This window comes from Sclerotinia sclerotiorum, genomic scaffold (genome assembly GCF_000146945.2).
Source record: "Sclerotinia sclerotiorum 1980 UF-70 scaffold_1 genomic scaffold, whole genome shotgun sequence".
NCBI lineage: Eukaryota > Fungi > Ascomycota > Leotiomycetes > Helotiales > Sclerotiniaceae > Sclerotinia > Sclerotinia sclerotiorum.
The window spans coordinates 1,086,781-1,109,954 of NW_001820835.1; the positions used below are offsets into that span (position 1 = coordinate 1,086,781).

The following is a 23,174-nucleotide window of genomic DNA, read 5'->3' on the forward strand; positions in this document are numbered from 1 at the left end:
AGTCGCAACGTAGACGATGCCCTTCGGCTGCATCCGAGAAAGCCTCTCAGTACATTGGATGTAAACTTTATTGATTGGACATAAGAAGACATTAGATATTGAATCACAAATGTACGATCGTCAAACCAAAATTATTGGTAGCACGAGAAGCTATCAATCTCAACTCAGTGACCCTTGGGATAATAAGATTACCCCTCCCCTCATTGTAGGACAAATTAACAATTTCATGTGCCCAGGCCCCGAAGAGTCCTGAGGCTATTACCTTTAGCGAATGATTGGAGAATCAATTATCTCTCCTCCAAAAACTTAACATATCCAAATTCACTCTCATTATGGTAAAGTGGGATAATTGGGCAGAGATTGCTACAACTGTGTGCTTGCTGATGGCGATGATCAGGAGACTAACACATGGAAATAGACAGCCGCTCGGGGCGCATGTAGCATTCAATCTTTTCTCTTGCCTCGAATATCGACGAGTGAGAATATCTAACATCGTGCATCGTTTTTGCGATGTGAAAATCCTTGAACAATGAAGGCGTTGAGGTACGTTTGATTTTGAGGGCTGGCTGAAATATCTTGGTAGCACTTCCACCTTGATACTCTGACTGCAATTTTGTCCTCCTGGTCGATCTGAAGGGACAGTTGCCGGTGCAATGGCTGGCTGAATGCAACAGATCTGCATTTGTTTCTGTATTCATACCTGATTAGACTTCTAATCTAGATATATATACTTGATATCAATTGGTTTAAGGGACGAGTGCAGGTCCAAGGAATAGCCAGCGCAACAGATTTGTTTGCAAACTCGCCTTTCTTTCTATCCCTGATTGTGGTTTTAGTCGATCGCAACGGTCAACTGATTCATGTGGTGTAATACTTCTAGAGTTTGGAAGGGTCATCAGAAGTTGTGGATTCCCGAAGTCAACATATTAATGATGCATCTGCGAACAGGGTGCGTCTAGAAGGATGGCCGAATTGTGCTTTGATGCTGTGTCGCTTCAAAACAAATGAGCGCAGGCAAGTACCTTTATTCTATATTCCTGATTCCTTCTCGAATTGAGGTTAGCATGCACTGATAATCAACAGCTGCCTTTTGAATGATAGACTCGTTGAGTCGGGAGATTTGTTTTTGTGCTGCAAATATGCACATTGTTATTACCTGTCCTATAACGATGATATGATGATCATGTATGAAAAGCGAGTAAAGTTGAATTAAGTAGCCTAGTTTTTCATTGTTCTGGTATTCAAAGCTATTGGCTTCTTAAATCGACTGTGGTGTGTATCGAAAAATCAGGGTGCTTTTTCGTATTACGAGTGGCTGCATTTTCACATGAATCGTGATGCATTTGACGAGAGCGGAGTTAGTCGAGTCAAATCTGATTTTGCGTCAAGTCAAAGAAAATATCCGGTAATGAGGGTGCGCAGTATGTTTTAGAGCCTGGGAATGAAATCCTCCTGACAGGGTATTTCAACATTCTATACGACGTTAAATATTATATGCTTTTTTTAATACTTATTTAACTTCAGTTGTTAGTATTAAGCTTATATAATTAAGAATAATAGGAAGCCAACGAATGTGATCACGTCTAAATGATAACAAACACATAATGATGATATTTATCTAAAGAAATATCGTTGTTACGAGGGTAGCCGTTTAGATCACGTGGAAGTGCTCTAGGCTCTCGAGGTGGTTTATAACTAGGCGTCAAGCAGGGACTTAAGTAATGACAATAATGGTATGCAATTTGTAACTAATAGTAGGGTATACTAAATGATTGATCTTGAGCACGAAGCTCTATTCAAAGGAAATCCATCTTGATTATATAGACCTTCATGCTTCGTGGCTCGAAGGGAGCGAGGGGATCAAGCTTCGATCCTTTCGCTCTTCGAGTCCTCGCATCACGTGTTATTACTAATCCTGTGACCTAATTGTTACCTGTCGTAACAATCGTGGGTATTCATTCCACTTTTGTATATCGCTTTGCTCGTTCACTAGATCAAGTTTATATGTCTAATTTCAAGTATTTAAAAGAAAATATCTTAAAATAATGATATTCTTATTTTATAGAAATAAAGTAAAGTATTATTAACCCCCAAAAAAAGTCCGTCAGGTGACCCAAGTGTTACGACGGCGTAGCATAACCCGCACCAGGTGACCAATTAGTTAGCAGGATCATGTGACAAGTGTCACTTGATCTGAAAGCTGACCGACTTCGTGAGAATCGATCGGCCCTTCAAGAGTCGGTCGACTTTCAGAACACGAAGGTCTATATAATCAAGATGGATTTCCTTGGTATAGAGCTTCGTGCTCAAGATCAATCATTTAGTATACCCTACTATTAGTTACAAATTGCATACCATTATTGTCATTACTTAAGTCCCTGCTTGACGCCTAGTTATAAACCACCTCGAGAGCCTAGAGCACTTCCACGTGATCTAGACGGCTACCCTCGTAACAGTTATGAAATCGGGTGCATCGGCTAAATTCGCGAAGTACCCAATGGTTGTTCATGCAAGAATTCCATGAAGATAACCTTGCCCTATCTGCGGTTGACAGAAGTCCAGAATGCTGCAGGTGTTGCACAAACAATATCTCTCCCTGACAAAAACACCTTGTTCATCCGTTGGAATCTTATCAGCATATGTTACAGCCACGCAAGAAACGAGAGTCGTAGAAGTTTATGAGGCGCATTGAGTCATGGCTTCCCAATAGCTTCAAAAGAGGTTACACTCGAGACTCGAGAAGCGAGCGTGAGATTATGGCTGAGATATACAAGTTGAAGTGAAATGAAGCTGACATGCGCAAAAGGAAGAGGATTGAAAGATGAGATGGAAATGAGAATGGATATAGAAGAGCATATTAAGAGGCTTGTTGATGAGGTCACGGTCTATGACGCCAAATATCGGAGGGAAGTGAGCATTGATAGAGCAATAAAGGATGCACAAAAGCAGAACTAGGGTCAGATGAATTAGTTTTTACTAGATTCACTATCTTTTGACCCATTCGAGACTCAAAAATGTAACCTTTTTAGACCTTCATCTCACAAGTCATAATAAATGGGGTCGTGACTCCCCCAAGATATAACTTTCCCGTTCTCGCATCATGGACGGCGGTCGTTGTTCCAGACAAAATAGTTCCGTCATCTTCCACTAGAGTCTCAACAACGTAGCCATCCGTACTCTTACCGAGATCTTTCCCTTCTCTTATTCCCTCTCTCATCATGCGTTCAAAATTGGCCCCTTTTCTTCGAATTCGTACTGCTGCTCCAGGAACTTTGACTGACCGGTCATCCAAACTTTGTGACCATTTGTAGACTTGGGGAAATGACCCAGCTATAAGGTCTCCATTTTCGTCGACACTCAAATTATCGACTAGGTATGGTGTTTGCACCGTGTCCAATTTCAGAAGAGTCTTCTGCTCGGTAAGTGAAAAGATCTGGATTTCATGAATAAGTGGATTTGGGACATATATTAGGCCATCACGCCCCGTAACTAGCCCATTTGGGCCACCCAGTCCACTAGAGTAAGCCACATTGCAGTGATTTACATTTGAATCGCAGTAACCAATACTCCCACCACCGAGGAACAGATCAAGGTGGCGGCGCTGTAGCCTCGGTCAGCCTGTTGTTGAGCTGCATAGGAGATTTTATGAGACTTACTAATCCGACCTTCACACTATGATCATTTGAGAATACGAAAGCATTGTCGTCTACCCAGGCCACTTGATTTGGAGTTTGGATTGCGGGATCCGCATATGTCCTCACGTGCCTCATAGAACCACTTCCAACTTTGCTATGAAACAGCTCAATGGTAGAATTTGCACCTAGACTGAAAGCATCAAGAGGGGCACCTGTGGTAGGATCTATTGGTATTCGATGATTGACGAGAAGAATATGTAAGGTATCAGTCTTCGCATCTGGGCGAATGTCAAAACCATGGAGGTCAAAGGTACCTTCTCCGTTGTTGCCAGAGAAATTCTCGGTTGTCAACCACCGAAGCCGAGACTCTAAAGAGCCTTCTCCTCGGGTATCTAAGATAGCGATTTTGTCTGTTAGACCTCGTCCGGAAGCATTCAGACGGTCAGCACTGTGGTAGGTCCCGGTGAATCAGTCAACAAATACTATGGCAATGAGAAGAAAAGACATTGATGGAGTACAAAGCCTAGGAGAGTACGAACGCCGGGAGCCAGTTTAAACGATTCTCAACATTGGAACAGGCCATATATAGGTATCCAGTGGCATGATGAAGCCACATATCTTCACAAGCTTCAATGCCAAGATTGTCCATTCTTTCACAAGTTGCATTGAATGCATCGATTGTCGATACGGAGCGTCCGTAACCGGCAACATCGAATATAATGCGCTTGAAAAGAAACTGATAGAGAACTGCGATGAAAGCAACAACAATAGCCAATCTGTACGCTATGGAGCTCGCCATTCTTGGGAAGATAGCCTCACAACCAAGAGGATGAACTGAATGAAGAATGGTGCGAGAAATTGTTTTGTTGTTTGAGGAATTCCGAGCTTCCTTAATATTATAATACCGGCGGGATGAAGATCTTCAGGTCTGACTAATCCCGACAACCAATGGCATGACTTAAGGAAGAAGTTGAAATTCCGAGATTTCGAAAATCGTACCGGTAATCCCGATAGGTGGTTGCATATCGTGCCGCTTCCGCATTTTCCGACATTCCAACATGTGAATGCTTAATCAGCACATTTAGCAGTTGCCAAAAAATAAAACCCTTTTCTTTCCGACAAGTCATGTGATACTGGGTACTATTAGGTATTCATAATATCGAACTGTTGATGAAGCCATGGGAAGATTTGATGGTCGGTTGGCCTTGACCTTCATGTCGTCTCATACCCACCGTGAGGAAGACATGGTCTATGGAACGGATTACATCTCTTTTTGTATGGAAAGTTCAAAGTTACAACTCTAGATCCACCAATCTTCTTCACATTTTAACTTTCACATCATCAAGATCAGTTAAATGTCATTTCCCATTCAATTAAACATTAAATACTTGCTATACCGACCGCCCTATTCCGTTGAGCACTTTGTAGGTAATCCATCCTCCCCTAAATGAAAACATTTTTCATGCAAATTCAAAAAAATCAGTACCGCAAGCCGAGCAAATTAACCATAATACATCAATATCCTAGCCCATTCAAAACTATTCCACCCAGAACCATCCCATCCAGCGAAATCAATCAAGATTCATCTATGTATTGACGCCAATCCATTTCACCAGCGGTCATTCGCTTACCAGTCATTCCTAGCATTCCAACACATATCAATATTAATTCCTCCCATTAAATACGAACGAAGCCACACACACGTCTGTTATTCTCTCTCGACGGCGACTTCGGTAAATTCCAAGTCATCCAGATCTCTATATCTCGATTTTCCACCTGCAATAAAGTGGAAGGAAGTTGGTGAGTAATTGGCCGGATTGACCGGTCGATTCTGTTGAATTGCGGTCATGATATTCTTCTTCCAAGTGGTTGAGGTTTCGCCAGAAGCAAATCGCTCACTGATCCATCCCTCTCCGAGATACGAACCCAATCCTTCCATCTCATGAAACTTGACTACACGATGATGAAGTCCGTCAGGGGTAAACTTCACACTGTAACGTTCCTCATCCGTTAAAACCTCGTCAGGCAGAATTTCGATTTGTCTCATGCGTCAACACTCGTTTCGAATTACCCGCTGAAGACTATGGTGCCCGGTCCAGACGATGGCGATTTTCTGGAGCTGCGGCATTGCTGCCAACACTTGACAGTATTGCCAATGGTTACGACCATTGTCGAGCCATTTTTCAGCTAGCAAGTAGTCCACAGCAAGCTTTTGAATCCGATCGCCAGCTGCAGATAAAATAGATCTTTTAGAAATTGGTATCCGAAGGCCTCGCGCCAAGTATTGTGCCCAACGTCCAAAGCATCGCTGTAGATTCTGAAATGGCTGCTGTTGATAGAAATGGTATCCCGGTCATAGTTGACGTAGCATTTGAATTTGTCGTCGCAGCCCCAGAACCGACGAAGTCGGATGGAAGTCCTAGGAGTTGTTGTCTGTCATCATATATCTTCTTGTCTCTTCTCCAGGAATTCTCGACAGATAATGCTTTGTATTGTTTTAATCCTTGCTCTCTTGCTACCCGGCAGACGCTGAGAATTGCTGGATTCTTGGCATCGGTAAATGCATAAACAATCATCCACGTCAAACAACGCTTTGTGATGTGGACTTCAATAATGCGATCCTCTTCCATGGAAAAATTCCAGGTCAGACACTGGATTTCTGTGGGAAAATCGAGGAATCTTGTGAAGCAACACCCATCTTCAGGGAAGGACTCATTACACATTGAATTCTCCAAAATTAAGTTCTGCTTCTCGTAAGACTCATAGTGATATTCCACACATTTCTGCGTGTACTTGGTTGAATTTTCTAAGCTTTCTCCAATTGCCCTGCCTTCAGTGTTGAACTCAAGCATATTCAAGTGTTGCATTGAGCCCTTGTAAGGCGGAATATCAATGAAAGCTGATGGACAACACTGTTCTTCTGTAAGTGAAGTAGCTCCGATATCTTCCTCTGATTCAGGTTTGAGTGAATTTTCGCCATCCGGAATCATAAATTCAAAGGAGAGTACTTGAATCTTGTTGTCAGAGGTACACGGTGGTGGTATAGCTGCTGCCTCCGTCGATTCAAGCATATTGTTGGAGAGCATTGGAGACTGAACATTCAAATCCATAGAAACGAGTATTTGATCAGTGGTAACTGTCATTTGCGCTTGTTGGACAGTTAGAATATGAGGACTATGAAGAGATGAACCCAACAGTGAAATCTCTTCGGCAGTTGTCTCGATACCAGTATCTAATAACATAAAAGCAATTCTCTTGGTGCACCACTGTGAATCATAAATCAGAAATGTATGGAAGAATAATCTGCTAGAGTATTCTTACATGCTTTTCAATGAGTGGAATTGTTGGCTTAATTGTCTTTGTGTTCGTAGGAGAAGCTCTGAGTATTCTAGCAAGAAGCAAGGGAGCCAGCCTATTGCAAAGCTATAAAGATATATTAGCATGATACCAAATGGGGGTTTCAAGCCCTAAGAATGTTCTCTCACCATCTTGTTTGACGACATAGTTGTTGAAACAGTAATGTATGCAAGATTTGAAGCAAATTTAAAAGAACGTGGTGGTTTGAAGAGACTCTTCTGGAAGCAAAAGGTCGGAGCTTAAGTATCTTCTCGAGGCTATAAACAACTCGTTGGTCGAGCAATTCACCTACTCGTGTAGGGAGTTCATGTGACTCGACTGAACTCACCTCAGTTCAAGCCTTAGCGTTGAAAGGAGCCGATATCTGTTGTTTCATAATTTTGAAACCTATCAAGGTCTTTTCTTTGATATCATAATGTGTCTTGATGTGAATGTGAATATTTTATATACGTTATTTTTGTTTGGGATAGTCTTTTATAGAGGGTAGGTTGATTCAATTTGTGTGAATAATGAAAGAACAGGAGAATTATTGAATGATATTTGACAAGAATATATGCAATGCCTCTTTGAATACAATATTTTTAGTATTCCCCCATTGAATGAATAGTATATATAGACCTTAGTCACACATGAACCTCTCTTATATTTAGAAACACACTTTTGAATTTCTGTTTTTAAACAGATATGCCAACAGGTATAGACCCATTTTCTTGTATTGATAAAACTAATATCATATCATAATCCTTCACAACAAATAGGAGTTCATCATTGTTATCATCACATTCTAAAATGTTAATATCAAGATTCGTTGCCAATTACAAGCAACCTTTCCTGACTATTCACTATAAGATCAACTGTATATTTCCAGTTATCCATTTATCTGACTAGCTAGATAATGTTTGTAACGACTTCGGTTTGCGTCTTAAAAGGTATATTTTTTGTACTCCAATCTTCATCATACTTTTCATACTTTTGTGTTGACCTCCTGGGATCTTGGCAGCATATGCATGTATATTGCATGATGCATATAAGGAGCAAACAAAACTCAACTTTTAATTTATTCTTTCCTTTTTGGTATACTGTTTGTTTGCTTTCAATATTTTGATTTCAAAGCACTTTAATTCCGAAGGCCGAATACCTAACCTATTCCTTCATTTTTTGAATATATGCTCGCAGCTTAACTGCTTAGCTAGAGAATCAATCAATTCAATCTGATGCTCTTTCTGGTCTCAAGAAACCCAATATTTTGTTACTATCTATAGGTACCTTAACATAAATACCAAACAATTGCAATCCCACTTTCCCAAACCTTTCTCCCCAATCAAAATGAAGACATAATTCTAATCTTGTACTACAAACACAATATATTTACCTCTATAGATCAATATCTATCAAACATCTCTACAAAGGTACACAAACAACACCTTCAGCATATTCTCTCAATAGCCTATCGGAATATAAAGAAGTTATACATTATCAAGCCTCACACAATCTAATAATCGCAAGATTATATTCACCCCTTATTTTGGGGGGCGGGGCGGGAGGGAAAGGGGGTTATTTACCCTGACTCCGAGACTCCGGGATATATATAAGGAAGATACGATATGGAGATACAAGAATGGAAGATAAAAACGAAATCCAAGGTAACATTTGAGGCGAAGTTCGAGGCAGGCGAAATCCAAACTAATATTTGAGGCGGAGTCACAAGTCCGAAGTCCGAGAAGAGGTAAATGGTTCATAGTAAATGCCTAGGTACCTAGAAGACAGGTAGAGAATAGTGAATAATAAAAATCAACAAACAAATCAATTCGCTTGTTTTATATATCTGAAACACATAACTATTCAAAGCCACAGATGGAACAAGCGAAGAGGCGAAACAGATGCAAATAAAAATCAAAGGGGGCTGGGATTTTGAGTTGAGAGGCTGTTTGATGTTTTGTTTTGTTTATTTCATTAATTACAATTTACCTCGTATTCGTTTGTGGGTAGGTACTAGGTAGGTATTTAGAAATGGGATAAGATGCGAAGCCACATTTGGGAGGGATGACAGATAATTGGTTGGTTGATTGAATAAGATAGATATTTGCAGAACTCACACTCAGTCTCTAGATCCGGGAATTTACCATCTGAATATTTGGAAGTAGGCTCAGCTTTACCTAGTAGTTTGGTTTGATTTGTGGATTCATTGATTGGATTGCGTGAAGATGGATGGTATGGTTGGAGATGAATGACATGAATGATATGATATGATGTGGGTCTGAATGAATTGGAGATATATGTTCATATATTTCATCATGGTAATTCACGGATTGAAAATGATATTATTAGAATTATCAGTATTCACATTTATCAAAAATGAGCTGGTCTGACACAAGCTTCACTGATATATTTTATTATGTACCTTACTAATGCTTAGTGAGTTCCTAGACAATTCCTTACAAAATCTATAGGATCTATAATATCCAACTCTATAATTTTTCCTCCCAGATTCATCTATCTATCTATTTATCCATCCATCCATCCATCTATCCATTCTCTATCCCACATCTCCATACCCAAGGTCAACCCACCTTCCGCTTTCTTCTTCTCTCCCTCCTCCAATTTCATATCCTCATCAGATCTTCCCCCTCCCATGCGCCTCTTTTGGCAAAAATGGCACCGCAATAACCAATCCCAGCGCAACTAACACTTCAAAAACCCAAATAAAATATCCCCAGAGAATCTGATGCGTAACTCCATATGCGAAGATAACGGTGAAAAGAGCGGGTACGAATGCACGGGTACCGCTTGTTACGGCGAGTGCGATGCTGTTGAGGGTGCCGAGCGTTTGGGAGGAGGGCGCGATGTCGTTTAGGGCTAGTTGGCCGCAGGCTGGTGGGGAGTGTTAGTTTATTTGGTTTAGGGGTTTGGTGAGATAAGGACATGGGGTTAGAGGAAACCAGAAGTGAGAGAAAGAAACACAAGACTTACTAAACGCCATACTAACACCCACCCCCAAAGCAATACTTAACGGATACACGATCCAAAACGCCGTCTCCCAACCCATCCTCAACATGAAATTTGCAAAAGGACAAAAGCTAAAGAGGACTGGCCAGAAAAAAGCACATGCGCGTAGGATACCGATGGTTCCGATACGTTTATGTAGGGGAGGAAAAACTACGATCATCCAGAAAGCTTGGGAGCAACCGGTGAGCGCCATGAAGAGAGATATGCGAAGAGGTGTGAAACCGAGGCCGCCCAAAGAGATAGGTGTGAACCAGAAGACTGGGAGAACTAAAAGATGGAGGGGTTTAGTGAGCAATGGAAATAGGTGAAGAGCACTTAGAGGAAAAGGGTAGAGTGAGACAAACCAGATGTATAGACTGTGCTCATGAGACTTAGATGACAGTAGATATAAACACATCTTGCCACGCCCGGATAGTTCAGAAGTTCTCGCGTAGTCATTCCATCATGTGCTCCTACTTTTTGAAAGGACTTTTTTCCCAGTGTCTGATATCTGGTCAATACTTTTATAATCCTCCACATGATTCTGATAAATCATTAGGTAGATATATAACTGACCTCTTTAATTAAAAACATAGCAATAAACGCTGCACTCAAGGCAAATAATCCAGTACAGATGGTAGGAAGCGCAAAAGGAAATTCTTCGAAAAATCTGATACCGCTAAACAGAGATGGATATTGTTTTGCTGGTTCTGAGAGCGCACCACCTTGAGACGGTCAGTTATTGAGCTGATCTCCTTGTACGTGGATATTGAAGAGTTACCTATCAAAGGTCCAATAAGTATTCCCATGTTTCCAGCGACGGAAAAATAACTAAAAGCTCTTGCTTGAGTTTTCTTAGTACTGTTTTCTGAAATCATCGTTCGAACGGTGCTTTTGTATCAGTTAGCCAAGTACCTCATGATACGATACAAAAACAAAACTATATGAAAACTACTCACACGATTGTCCCAGCGAAAAGTCCTGCAACACATCGAAAAATAACCAATTGCCAAATACCCCTCCCGAATCCAAAAACCCCAGTCGCGAGCGAGATTCCCAGAAGCGAAGCGATCATGATGGGTTTACGACCGAATTTATCCGAAGCGCGTCCCCAGTGGACCATGAGTGTCATTTCTGTGATGGAAAATAATGATTCCTATATCTTGATTAACTTCTATTCACACCTTCAATCATCCGTACCGTCCCTCCTTAAGAAAAAATAAGGAAAGAATAAAAACATACAATCACACCCGAGTAAAACCCCACTTCTCCCTTTCCTATATCTCCAATCTCCCACAACATCTGATTGAGAAAAGCAAAGATGGAGTAAAATGCAATGGGTTCCACGAGTCGAACATAGCAGAGACTGAAGATTTGTCCTAGGGGAAGAGGAGTATCGTCATCATCTTCATTTTCTGCTCGTTCTCTTCCTTCTGCTTCATGATCTGGATCTAGATCTGAGGATTTAAATACTTGCGATCCCGTGATCAAGGCGTTACAAATTGCAGTCGGTTCGGTGAGAGGCGCGAGAAGGGGTTCGCGTTCATTTATTTCGCGTTCGTCTCCTTCTTCGTGGGGAAACATTGTTTATTTCTCAATTGCCCTCTGCTTATCGTGAGGATAGATTGAGAAACGACAATTTTAGTTGTTGGATGAAAAGAAGGTGAGTAATTTGGTTAAAGTTATTGTTCGGATATAATTGGATCAACTTGCTTAATAAGACGACTGAAAGACATGGGGTAGGGCCAATTTTGATCGCCATATGCCCCTTGCAAGGCGTTATTCAGGGTCTGGACTAGTATCCGGGTATCTGTTCATAGAGAGAAATTGATGATAGTTACAATCAAGATGTTTAAGATCACTTATACATATTATAACTGAGATTGGTATTTAACGCATGTTGTAGTTTTTCACGATACTAACCGCATGCAGCGACGGCGGAAGAATATGATGCTACGCGTACTCGGCTACTCGGCTAGCTAGAGGTTACCGACGAGTTAAAGCTCAAAAGTTATTGCTGCAAGGAAGTGATGATAACCTATGGGAAATATACCGATAATTGCATTATGCTGTGTATATATTTAAAGCCCATAAATTGGAAATTCACTCAAAAAGGGCCATCTTTGTAAGGGCAAGCATATCCCAAAGTCCCACTTCCGCTTCTCAGATAGCAAACCTTTTGTTTTGCACAAGCTGCCGTGCTACAACTTTTTGTCACCGCAGAACTTTTTGTTTCAAGGAAATTATAAACTTCCACCAAAGAATTGTTTGCCAACATGTTTTCCGTTACTCCATGCCAAAAAGCGCCATCTAAAGGAGCATTGGAAGGCCAAGTTGCATTGGGGTCGTATATTTGGCGCTTATCATACTCAAATTCCCATATGGGGGTTGTCCATAAGTTGGCATTGGACATATTAGCGAAGTAAGTCTGAGCATTAACGACAGAGAAAGTTGAAGCATCGACCTGAAGGTTGACCCACCCAGCATTGTTCCCGCTGAGAGGGGTGATGGAAGGGCCGACATATCCAACCTGGAGAGGATTGTTGTAATCAACCAGGGTGGTGTCACGCATGATCGAATTTGTATTGCTAGAGATTGTCGAGTTTGGCAGGTAATCATAATAGATCATAAGCTGTTCTTCGTGTGTATGGCCAAAGAATATTCCCGCGATTGTTGCTGGCGAAAACCTAGCAACAATACTATAGAATAAAGCTGTTGGGTTTGGAAGTGCTTGAGAGCCGTCATATCCGGGAAGAACATGTCCAATGATCCAAACACGTTGATCAATATCTTCCGATTTTTGGAGCTCGTTAGCAAGAAAGGTGAGAATTCCAGAAGTGTCCGGATTTGTCATGTTGAAGAAGTTGAAGATATTGTCCGTGTACCAAAAGTCCGTATTGATAGAGATAATCTTTAAACCTTGAGGCGTGACGGTGGCATATGCACCATAATGACTTGAGGCATACTGAGCCGCTTTACTGTCAATCCACCCATTGTCAAGCCATAGGCTGGACAATAAATTGTAGTTCCAAGAAAACACATTTGATTGTCCTGTAGAGTTGTTGATGGAATTTGGGGTATTCAAAGCTTCCGGGAGGGAATCATGATTTCCTAGAGTAGCGTAGATAGGGCTATTTTTCATTTGAGCCTTGAAGGTCTGGTAGGTAACCGTCTCTTCATACTCTACGTAAGCTCTACTTATTTGGTCGTCGTTATCGTGGCTCACAATATCACCAGTAAATATTGTGAACGCCACGTTAGATCTGTTGATGAACTGGTCCATGGTTGAAAATGCTGAAAGAGCTAAATCAGGAGGAGCATCGCAGTAAAAGTATCCAAACCGAGACGCCGGCATGGATGGGTTAGTACTCGTCGTATTAAGTACGTTATTTGTTGAATATGGTCTACAACACATATATTGCGAGCAATCGGCTTCACTACCAATATCATATCGTGTATCCAAATGCCAATCCGAGAGATGTAAAACATCAATGGTCTTGTCTGTTGAGTAATTAATTAGAATTAATATACCGAGGATTGACGGACTGATAGAACTTACTAGATGGTTGAGGGGCCACTCTCTTATTGGCTGGTTTTGGTTTAAAGTATGCCGATTCATCGATAAGTATGGTTGGAGGTAAGCTACAAGTGTCCCAAACATGAAAACAGTAACCTTGCATATCACCGGTAGCCATGCTCATTTTGGCAAATAATTGAGCAAGATACGGACCAGTTCCACCGATTCCAGAGTATTCCTCATAACAGGTCTCTGCGTAGATGCTGTCGTAGACTTTTGGAAAGGTTTCACAGGCACGAATAAGAAGGTTCACAATGGTATCCACGGGTTGCATGATAGCTGCAAGATGCATTACCTCAGTGCCGGCAATGCATTTTGAGCATTCCGTAGTGAGTCCATTTCCATTAACAATTCCTTGGATCTCATTGAAGATATTATCTTCGATCTCCTGCTTGCTAGTGGTAGTTAGCGCTGATACAAGAAAGGGATAGATAATCATACCTTAGCGTAGGCAATGGGGCTGGAATAGGAGAGGTCTCATTATAAGAAGGTACAGGACCAGTACCGTTGTAGTAAAGGGTTGGCCCTCCAGCAGCATTTGGAATTGTATTTGTGATTGTTTTGTTCAATGCTTGAGGACTTGACGGGACGGACCGCCGTTTATGGCCTTTATGTGCAGTTGTGACTGACAACAGTGATAAAGTAGTCAAAACTACCGGGAAGTACATTTTGACAGAGGAAAGACGCAAATCCTGTGAGACATGTGGGTGGCAGGTAACATGCAGAAGGGAGTGAACAATACTTATATGTCTGAATAAAGATAGACCTACCAATTCATGATAACCACCACATCGCAGCACGTGGATACGATTGTGTTGGTCAACTTTGAGGTTATAAACTTGTGAGGGACCTAATTGTCACTCATGCAGCTTTTAACGACAGACATCACGGATTGGGAAGGTAATTTGCTCGTACCTAGCTGCAGAAAGCTTCATTTTGCCAAGTACTCAGTGGTGTCTGCAGCATCCTCCCCGCAATTTATTAGATAACCTTATCCAGCTCAGCGTATTGGCAATTCCATAGGTACTCACATATACACGTTCATTATCAAAGAGGTAACATTGGTTTAACGGCCGGATGGTATGAAAATTACGTACCATTAACAAGAGATTATCAGATTAATAACCGTTGGTTGATGCGCACTTATCAAGTTGCACTTATCAATGTCAGATGTAAAAGCGGTGAAACTACCGGCAGAAACTTTACAAGTACAAGTACGTACTAGCTTATCGTGCGATCGGTAGGCGTCACGATCTCGATAAGCAATGCAGAACGATAAACAATAGCGTAAGGAAATATATGAAGGTCAAACCTTCTTATTTATATCGACTTGACATGAAACTGTAAACGCATTCCTACGTTTGTTTGCTACACTTGAACCTGATTGTGTCCTTCAGCCAGTGTCAGAAATGGTGAAGATTTGTAGAGCTCCACTTGGCGGGGCATATGCAGCAAACACAAATATCCAATAAATACATCTGAAAGCGGAGTCGAGTGAGTATAGATTACTTGAATAGTGCATTCAGCACGACCCGAAACGCAGCTTACGATTAGGCCGTATTAAGAAGACTCGTGATATTTGATTCAAGTTATTGAAGTTGATAACTTTGAGACTAATAAATAATAGACTTTTGAGTTCTCCATGTCTAAGGTTGGATTATTAGGATTGAGTGGGGAAGCTTCATGAATCATGACGTCTATGAATGGTGGTTGAAGTGTTGAAGCTTCAAACAAATATCAACAAAAATACTCTTATAGTGGCGTCAAAGATCCCAGATGCAAAGAATCTTTTCCATTTTTCCATAATTATCTGCTGTTTTCATCATAATCTGTTAATTCAATAATTCACTCAAGTTGCGAAAGAGAAGTCCTCTTGAGCCAACTATTGCTGTCATTTTTACTTCCGCCACATCATTTCAATATGGCCTCAACCGACCAGAGGAAGCATATTGTGATAATTGGAGCTGGGGCTGCAGGAATGGCTTGTGCTAGCACGCTTGCTCAGCATCCCGAAAAATTCAAAGTCACCATGATTGAACGGATGGGTGTAACAGGAGGTCAAGCAACATCCATATCTCTAGACAAAGATAAATTTGGCACTGACTGGATGAATGATGGTGTCCAAGGTGGCTCACCTATTTTCAAACATACCTGCGAGTTCTTCAAACGATATGGTCATGAAGCTCAAGGTATCAAACTCCAAGTCGCATTCGGAAAAGGCAAAGATGGATTCTGGACCAACTGTTTCCCGAGTCATCTTGTGGAACGCTTCTCGAGCGATATCAAGAAATTCGGAAAAGTGTTGAAGATTATCAAGTGGACGATGCCTGTAATAGGTGTAATTCCTATTCGAATCATGCTCAAGATGTTCTTTTTCAGCAAAGATTTTGGTGATAAGATGGTTTATCCTCTGATCGCTCTGTTCCTCGGTACGGGCAACCAAACCGCCAATGTATCTTGCGCCATATTAGAGCGTTTATTTGATGACAAGAATATGAAACTTTGGGACTATGATCCAGATACGCTTTTACCAAACTTACCTCAAATGTTGACATTTCCCAACCTGCACAATTTTTACGAAGATTGGAGGAAAGATCTCGAATCGAAAGGTGTTGATATTCGCCTTCGAACTGATGTTACGGAGATTATTCAGCGAGATGCAAAGGGTGTTGTGATGAGCACGCGGCCGTTTAATCCTGATGCAAATGATAGGAAGGGAAAACATACAGGGCCAACCTCAAAGACAGAAACATTCGATGAATTGGTGATGTGTGTATTAGCAGATGATGCACTCAAAATTCTTGGTAGGACCGCCACTTTAAAGGAGAAATTCGTGCTTGGAGGTGCCAGGTAAGTTGTACTCATCTCATTTCCATAAAAGCTCATGAACTAACCACCATAACAAGATTCTACGACGACATAACAATAACCCAGTAGGTCACTTCCTATCCTCGTTCCTCACCCACCTCACATTCTACCACCACTGACATCCGCTAACAAACTCCTAGCTCCGACCATGAATATTTCCGCAAACACTACGAAACTGAATTCGACCCCTCTCTCTGCGCTGAACCAAAATCCCGCGCTCAAAAAGACCAAATCGCTTTTTCGAAAGGCGAACAACGCGGTGTCGATAATGAACCAAGTGGTTACCGACCCATGTATTACACAAAATCCTACGCCCACGACCCTACCAAAATCGAAATGTCTTTCGAGTACGTTTCAATCCCCCTTTCTATCCCCTTCCCTCCCTCCCATACCCCCCCTCCCTATCCTTCCCAATAGCCCCCCCAACTAACCCCCCTCCTCCAGCTGCACAAACTACCAACACCAATTCCGACGCGACCACGCCTCCGAGACCGCACCCATACCTTATAAACAACACGTCTTCCAATCCATCTTCCTCGACGCCTCCAACCGCGACGCCTGGACCATCGACGAGATATCCCCCGATAAAATCATCCAGAAGAAATGGTGGCATCAGCTTGGACATCGCTGGCAACATTATGCCCGTGTCGTGCCGGGTATGATGTGGATTAATGGGAAAAATCGTACTTGGTTTGCTGGGAGTTGGACTTTGGTTGTATGTTCTTTCTTTTCGCTTCTTTTTCTGCCCTTCCTTTTCTTTCCTTTCTTATATATATTCTTCACTTCACAACCTCTTTTCTTCAACCTTTGTGCAAAAAAGGCATCGAATTTTGGTTCCGAGAAAGAAAAGGATGGAATATTTGCAGCACAATACTAATAATGCATCAATAACCAACAGAATATGCACGAACTAGCCCTTGTATCAGGCATAGCAGCCGCCTATAGGCTAGGAGCCGAATACGTGAAATTTGATGATTTTGCCGAGGAATTTTTTGGTAATTACATGCTTGTAGCGCATGGGTTTAGGTATAAGGCGGAGGAAAAGAGGAGGAAGCAGAAGAGTCAGTAGGAGATATGTGTGGGGATATGTATATAATTAATCATGTCTGGAGACGGGAATGATATGTATTTATTATTTGCGCTACCTGTAAATTTCGTCCGTGGAGCGCTGTTTAATACATTTTTGGTAGTTAATTATAGCCATAAATTCAAAGATGCTTCTCCCTTGACTTCTATTTAACTTCTCTCCTTTGGCGTTCGTAGTTTTTGTGGTTGGTTCACAATGGCTCGGCCATCTCCCCAGCCAAAGATTGTGATAAGCTACCTCCATCTTTCGTCATCAACTTAGACAACAGATTGCCCTTCCTCAAATCACATCCAATAAGTATGGGGCCCTTTCCCCGCCTTCCAGAGCCCCTCACCCCATGCGCCTAGATAGCGATAAGTAATGCGCTATCTCATCGCATTTTCCAAGGGCCAAACTATCTTCGGACTTCTCACTTGAAACCTCCTAACCAATCTTGTGCTTGTAGACCAAGTTGGGACAATGACATGTCAGCGAGCACCTATCTACAGGGGAACGCATAGTAGTAACAGTTATGGGGTATTAATGAGCCCTGGAGGATATCTTTCTGGATATGATCATAGGCTTTCAAGGGTCATCTTAATAGCATCTACTAAATGCACTGTCGAGCCTTTGCTGGCCTCTGGCTGATGATGCGACCATGTTGATCAATATTTAAAAAGACAACAAGCCCAACCTCTGACAAAATAAACAGGGAACTTCCTGCCAAAATTGTGTTGTCAAGGACTAAAGGATATTTTTGTGTGTCGAAATGACTGGTGATTGATCGCGTGAAACCTCCTTAAATAAACAATGTCCGAACTATCCACTCGCCAAAATTCTTAGACTCCTTGTTCAACGTCTTCCTGTCTCTTTTCGTAACCTTCCAGCAGCAGTCGACGGAGCAGGTTCAGGCCATAAGGATACAGCATCTTCCACTTCTTCCAAGAAGGTCGTGCTGTTATGAATCGAAGTACCTCCTAAAACCACTCTGATACCAGGTGAAGAGGCATTTATTTGAGATATGCATTTCGCCTCTTCAAAAGTGGCCCCACCAATGATAAAAACTACAATATCCTGGGGCTTATCTCGGGTCGTTCCTCCACCTTCAACGAAAGGATATTGCTGATCACGCAGTTTTCCTTTAATTAGATCTTGGAGCGTTAATTCAAGTCGTGGCGAATGCTGTGTGTAGACATTTTCTACACCTTTCAGTCCCTTAAATCGATCCCGAGCTCCAGAAAATATGTTCGAGGATTCGAACATGTCAGAAATTCCTCCTGTAGATTGGTTCAGTTGCAAGGAAGAATGGTAAATAAGGAGCTTCGCTACGAGGTCGATTCGTCTTTGAGGAACGTTCCCAGCTGCGCCAAGGAGGTCAACAAGGATTGGTAATGCATTTGAAGGGTGTTTTTCATATCGAAGTGAGTACAGAGCAACGAGCCTCAGCTTGTTATCGGGAGTTACAGTCGGAGACTGGATTAATCTCTGCACGTTCTAAAATATGTTTTAGCAAGAGACCACTGATATAAAGCTTTAATATGTAACTCACTTTTAGATCACTGGCGTGAGCATCATTACATGCCAAGCTCTGCTCAACTTCACTGACTTCTAATAGATTTTCTGAACCAACAATTCTGCTTAACTCACCAACAAGAGTAACGTGTTTGCTGACATTGCCGGAAAGTTTGCGGAATTCGGGATATTCTTCGATGAAGCGCTTCATGTCAGCTATAGACTCAATATTGGAGCTATTTTTTGTTCTTGATTGATACTGCTCGACATAATCTTTGATATTACCACCAAGATCACCAAAATTGAGGTACATGTTCTTCTTGAAGAATGGGTCCTGGTCTTGAGATAACACCACTTCTTTCAACTCAGGTCGAATGTCTGGTACCTCGCTAAGGTCAACTCTCCCATTCTTTATTCCAAGAAGTTCATGAACCATTGCCTGGTATGTCCATTGTGTCAAGAGCGGTGTTATAGGGTCATCCCTTCGATCCAATATCAACAATATAGGAGGAGTATCCACTTTCCTGAAATCGAACAAATGATCCTCCTGAGCAATTTGATACCGTACTTCTGTAGCCAGCTTCTTCGCCAATAAACTGTTTTTCTCGTACCGAATAAGGGGTTTCTTCTTCAAAGATAGTAAAACCGCAATGAGTCCTTCGGTAGTACGCTGTAATGCATCTGGATTCCACATGTCCGGATTGGCACTCCATATTCGTTGCTTTGGAAATCCGAGATCAAATGTAAATAAATCCGGATTCACAACAATATAATCTGCAAAGTGTTCCTGGACCAATTTGACCACTTCATGATCATCTGCTTCTGCTAATCGCTCCAGGGATGATTTCTTTACCACATTACTGAAGTATACATTGTATTCGCCATATTTGGGATCTCGAAATTCGTCAACTAGGAATTGTATAGAATCTGCCGAAGGCCGAACAAAGCATAGGCATTTTAGATGGCGCATTTTCTCCCTGTTTTGATTATCCAACCGGTCTATAAGGTATACTTCGTGATTCAGAAGCGCCGATTGTGTGATTGCTGTGGAAACAATGGACACGGTATCACTATCCAGTAATAGGACCTTCATCTTCGCAGATGGTGTCCCAGAAGTTCCATCTCCTGCAGACACCATCTTCGAGATATACCCCGACACAGCTTGAACGACATCCATCGTGCTTATTATTTATAGGTTATGGCGAGAGAGTTTGGAAGGTATTAATGTCGCATAAGCATATCTCGTCTCGTCTCGTCTCGTACCGTATCACACTACGAATTGTAGATTATCGATATCGCAAGGTACTGTATAGGTCGCCAATACACCTTTCGTGTATATTTGCCGTTGGTACTGGAAAGAGGCTTTGAAAAGGCAACGTGGTTTGCATGTAGGTAATTTTAGCTATTTAGATGTTCTAGACGAGGCAGAGGAAGCAAGGCTCAGGAGCGAGGCTCGGTCATCCTGGCATTATCCGCCCCGCAGAAACAAGCTATGGATGATCAGCTTTGGGGTAGGGGACAGCTGTCACGTGGACGCCACCAGAATGAATTGATGATTCAATTGCGAGTAAATAAAAAATAGTACCAAGGAAGTTCAGAAGATCCTAGCATTTGTTCCCTTTTTGCTAAAGACACAATTCCAAATTCACTGATGGAGAAACGATAGCTTTTAATACCTTCACTTGTCTTCTAGTACATTGAAACTCTCCATCGCCAACAATGTTGCCATATATCGATACTCGTAAGGCTCTACATCAAAGATCTGTGACGTAGGTTGCTGACATATACCTATGCAGCTTTTACATATGCCGCGGGCATTCTGGGGGCTACGACCGATGAATGTATGTATTAAAACCAGCAATTTGGGCTTCATATCTAGGATTTGAACTCAGTCCTAATATCAGACAGTGAAACTCATCACTTCCTTCCTCCTGTCGTATCCATTTGCAGGACTCTTGAAACGACTTCCAGACTCAAAGCCTGCCTTAAAGAATCTCTTCATTATTGGGTACGTAAATTACCTATATAGCAAATTTCCGTCTATTTTTACTAATGGATTTGCCGTCAGGGTTTCCTCATTTTACCTTCTTGGACTCTTCGATTTATGGGCTGGTACAAGGACACTGGCCATTAGTTCTATCGGGGCATACTGCATCGCAAAGTATGTGCAAGGTCCTTTTATGCCATGGATTGGCTTCGTGTTTTTGATGGGACATTTGTCAGTGAACCAGCTGGCTCGACAATTCGTTAATGATCCAGGACTTGTGGATATTACTGGTGCTCAAATGGTTTTGGTTATGAAACTCTCTGCATTCTGCTGGAACGTTGCAGACGGTCGACAACCAGAGGAGGAATTGTCAGAGTTTCAAAAAGAAAGGGCAATCAGACAACTTCCAAGCTTACTGGATTACGCTGGATATGTTCTCTTCTTTCCATCTCTTTTCGCTGGTCCGGCGTTCGACTATGTCGATTATAAGCAGTGGATTACAACCACAATGTTCGAGGTCCCTGCTGGTGTCGATCCTTCAAAGAAGGCCCCAACTCGGAAGTTGAGAAAAATCCCAAGGAGTGCTACTCCCGCAATGTGGAAAGCTGCCGCAGGTTTGTCTTGGATTCTTCTTTTCCTAAAGCTCTCGGCATGGTACTGGCCTGATCTCTTGATTGGGGATGAATATATGACTTATGGCTTTGCTCGTCGTGTATTTGTACTTCACATGGTCGGTATGACTGCCCGGTTGAAGTATTATGGTGTGTGGGCATTGACCGAGGGTGCATGTATCCTCTCAGGTCTCGGGTACAAGGGTATCGATCCAGTCACTGGCAAAGTCTCTTGGGACAGACTTCGCAATGTTGACCCATGGGGAGTTGAAACAGCACAAAATACTCGCGCATATCTTGGGAACTGGAATATAAACACGAACAATTGGCTTCGAAACTATATTTATCTTCGAGTTACTCCGAAGGGTAAAAAGCCTGGTTTCAGAGCTAGTATGGCAACCTTCGTAACCAGTGCTTTCTGGCATGGATTCTTTCCTGGTTATTATCTTGCGTTCATTTTGGCCAGTTTTATCCAGACGGTTGCAAAGAGTATGTTCCCTTTCCCCTATATTGATTCCATGACTAAAAATCCATTTAGACTTCCGACGATGTTTCCGTCCCTTTTTCATCGACCCTCAAACATCACAACCCACATCTCAAAAACTTTACTATGACATTTTCTCCTGGCTAGCCACTCAACTCGCATTTTCCTTTACAGTCGCTCCATTTATACTCCTCACTCTCCCCGCTTCATTCCTCGTCTGGTCACGCGTCTATTTCTACGCTGTCATCGGCACCATCCTTTCAACCGTTTTCTTTGCTTCACCTGCTAAGCGGCATTTGATGAAGATGGTGAGTGAGAGAACTAGCAAGGCAAACGAAGGGTTGAAGCGTTCGGCCAGTATGGAAAGTTTGAACGGTAAGGAACCAGTTCTGGGTTTACCAGCTGATCCATCGAAAGACTTGGACGAGGCGATTGAAGAGGCGATGGCGGAGATTCAAGCGAGGAAGAGAAAGAGTAAGGTAGAGTTGAAGTAAGGAAACGTAGAAGGATGTAAGGATGGGTATCTGTGCAATTCCCGAGACCCTCACAGATTTATAGATGTTAGACGGCGGAATCAATATACCTTGCGTGCGCATTACGAGATATTCACAATATAAACACATATCAAAACATGTAAACAATATGATGATGCTTATCATGAAACATTATATCTCTTTCTTTCTTTCTTTCCTTCCTTCTTTCCATCGATTGATCAATCAGTCAATCCGACATGCATCCATCCACCCATCAATCAATATATACAAGCATACATAGCGCCATCATCACCATCATCGCCATCGCATTACATGTACTATCCAGTCCCATCCTATGCTATGCATTTTTTCCATCATCAAAAATAAAAATTATCCCACCACACAACATCCATCCATGCATCCATCTATCCATCATGCATAATGCATACATACGTAACCAAAGCTTTTCTTTCCATAAGAAAGGGTATAATGCTAATATAATATACTATGAATATAAATATTCTCCTTTTGCGCGCTAAAAAGTTGAAAGGTAAAAAAATAAAAAAGAATCAAAAGAAGTCTAGACCTTAGGTAATTAACCACTGGGAAAGTCGTAATG

At 41.8% G+C, this 23,174-nt stretch overlaps 9 protein-coding genes across 9 annotated transcripts; 2 read left to right on the forward strand and 7 right to left on the reverse strand.

Moving 5' to 3' along the window:
- Positions 1-401: 401 nt before the first annotated feature.
- Positions 402-1,147, reverse strand: SS1G_00418 (predicted protein; the record flags this gene model as incomplete). Its single annotated transcript, XM_001598282.1, has 3 exons — positions 402-700; positions 732-820; positions 1,071-1,147. 3 exons carry the CDS (start codon positions 1,145-1,147, stop codon positions 402-404), a joined length of 465 nt encoding a protein of 154 aa, XP_001598332.1.
- A 1,878-nt stretch (positions 1,148-3,025) lies between these two features.
- On the reverse strand, positions 3,026-4,434 carry SS1G_00419 (hypothetical protein; the record flags this gene model as incomplete). Its single annotated transcript, XM_001598283.1, has 3 exons — positions 3,026-3,601; positions 3,657-4,083; positions 4,175-4,434. 3 exons carry the CDS (start codon positions 4,432-4,434, stop codon positions 3,026-3,028), a joined length of 1,263 nt encoding a protein of 420 aa, XP_001598333.1.
- A 909-nt stretch (positions 4,435-5,343) lies between these two features.
- On the reverse strand, positions 5,344-5,574 carry SS1G_00420 (predicted protein; the record flags this gene model as incomplete). Its single annotated transcript, XM_001598284.1, has 1 exon — positions 5,344-5,574. One exon carries the CDS (start codon positions 5,572-5,574, stop codon positions 5,344-5,346), a length of 231 nt encoding a protein of 76 aa, XP_001598334.1.
- A 310-nt stretch (positions 5,575-5,884) lies between these two features.
- Positions 5,885-7,138, reverse strand: SS1G_00421 (predicted protein; the record flags this gene model as incomplete). Its single annotated transcript, XM_001598285.1, has 3 exons — positions 5,885-6,901; positions 6,957-7,058; positions 7,121-7,138. The coding sequence occupies 3 exons, from the start codon at positions 7,136-7,138 to the stop codon at positions 5,885-5,887; spliced, it is 1,137 nt and encodes a 378-aa protein (XP_001598335.1).
- Positions 7,139-9,606: 2,468 nt separating this feature from the next.
- SS1G_00422 (hypothetical protein) lies at positions 9,607-11,561 on the reverse strand (the record flags this gene model as incomplete). The annotated part of the gene is made up of 7 exons (XM_001598286.1): positions 9,607-9,863; positions 9,963-10,265; positions 10,343-10,481; positions 10,554-10,702; positions 10,759-10,808; positions 10,937-11,133; positions 11,220-11,561. 7 exons carry the CDS (start codon positions 11,559-11,561, stop codon positions 9,607-9,609), a joined length of 1,437 nt encoding a protein of 478 aa, XP_001598336.1.
- Positions 11,562-12,084: 523 nt separating this feature from the next.
- Positions 12,085-14,222, reverse strand: SS1G_00423 (hypothetical protein; the record flags this gene model as incomplete). The annotated part of the gene is made up of 3 exons (XM_001598287.1): positions 12,085-13,478; positions 13,537-13,949; positions 13,996-14,222. The coding sequence occupies 3 exons, from the start codon at positions 14,220-14,222 to the stop codon at positions 12,085-12,087; spliced, it is 2,034 nt and encodes a 677-aa protein (XP_001598337.1).
- Positions 14,223-15,475: 1,253 nt separating this feature from the next.
- SS1G_00424 (hypothetical protein) lies at positions 15,476-17,491 on the forward strand (the record flags this gene model as incomplete). The annotated part of the gene is made up of 4 exons (XM_001598288.1): positions 15,476-16,404; positions 16,563-16,769; positions 16,867-17,137; positions 17,321-17,491. 4 exons carry the CDS (start codon positions 15,476-15,478, stop codon positions 17,489-17,491), a joined length of 1,578 nt encoding a protein of 525 aa, XP_001598338.1.
- Positions 17,492-18,340: 849 nt separating this feature from the next.
- Positions 18,341-19,694, reverse strand: SS1G_00425 (hypothetical protein; the record flags this gene model as incomplete). Its single annotated transcript, XM_001598289.1, has 2 exons — positions 18,341-18,982; positions 19,038-19,694. The coding sequence occupies 2 exons, from the start codon at positions 19,692-19,694 to the stop codon at positions 18,341-18,343; spliced, it is 1,299 nt and encodes a 432-aa protein (XP_001598339.1).
- Positions 19,695-20,719: 1,025 nt separating this feature from the next.
- On the forward strand, positions 20,720-22,576 carry SS1G_00426 (hypothetical protein; the record flags this gene model as incomplete). Its single annotated transcript, XM_001598290.1, has 5 exons — positions 20,720-20,741; positions 20,797-20,841; positions 20,909-21,008; positions 21,069-22,087; positions 22,137-22,576. 5 exons carry the CDS (start codon positions 20,720-20,722, stop codon positions 22,574-22,576), a joined length of 1,626 nt encoding a protein of 541 aa, XP_001598340.1.
- Positions 22,577-23,174: the final 598 nt, after the last annotated feature.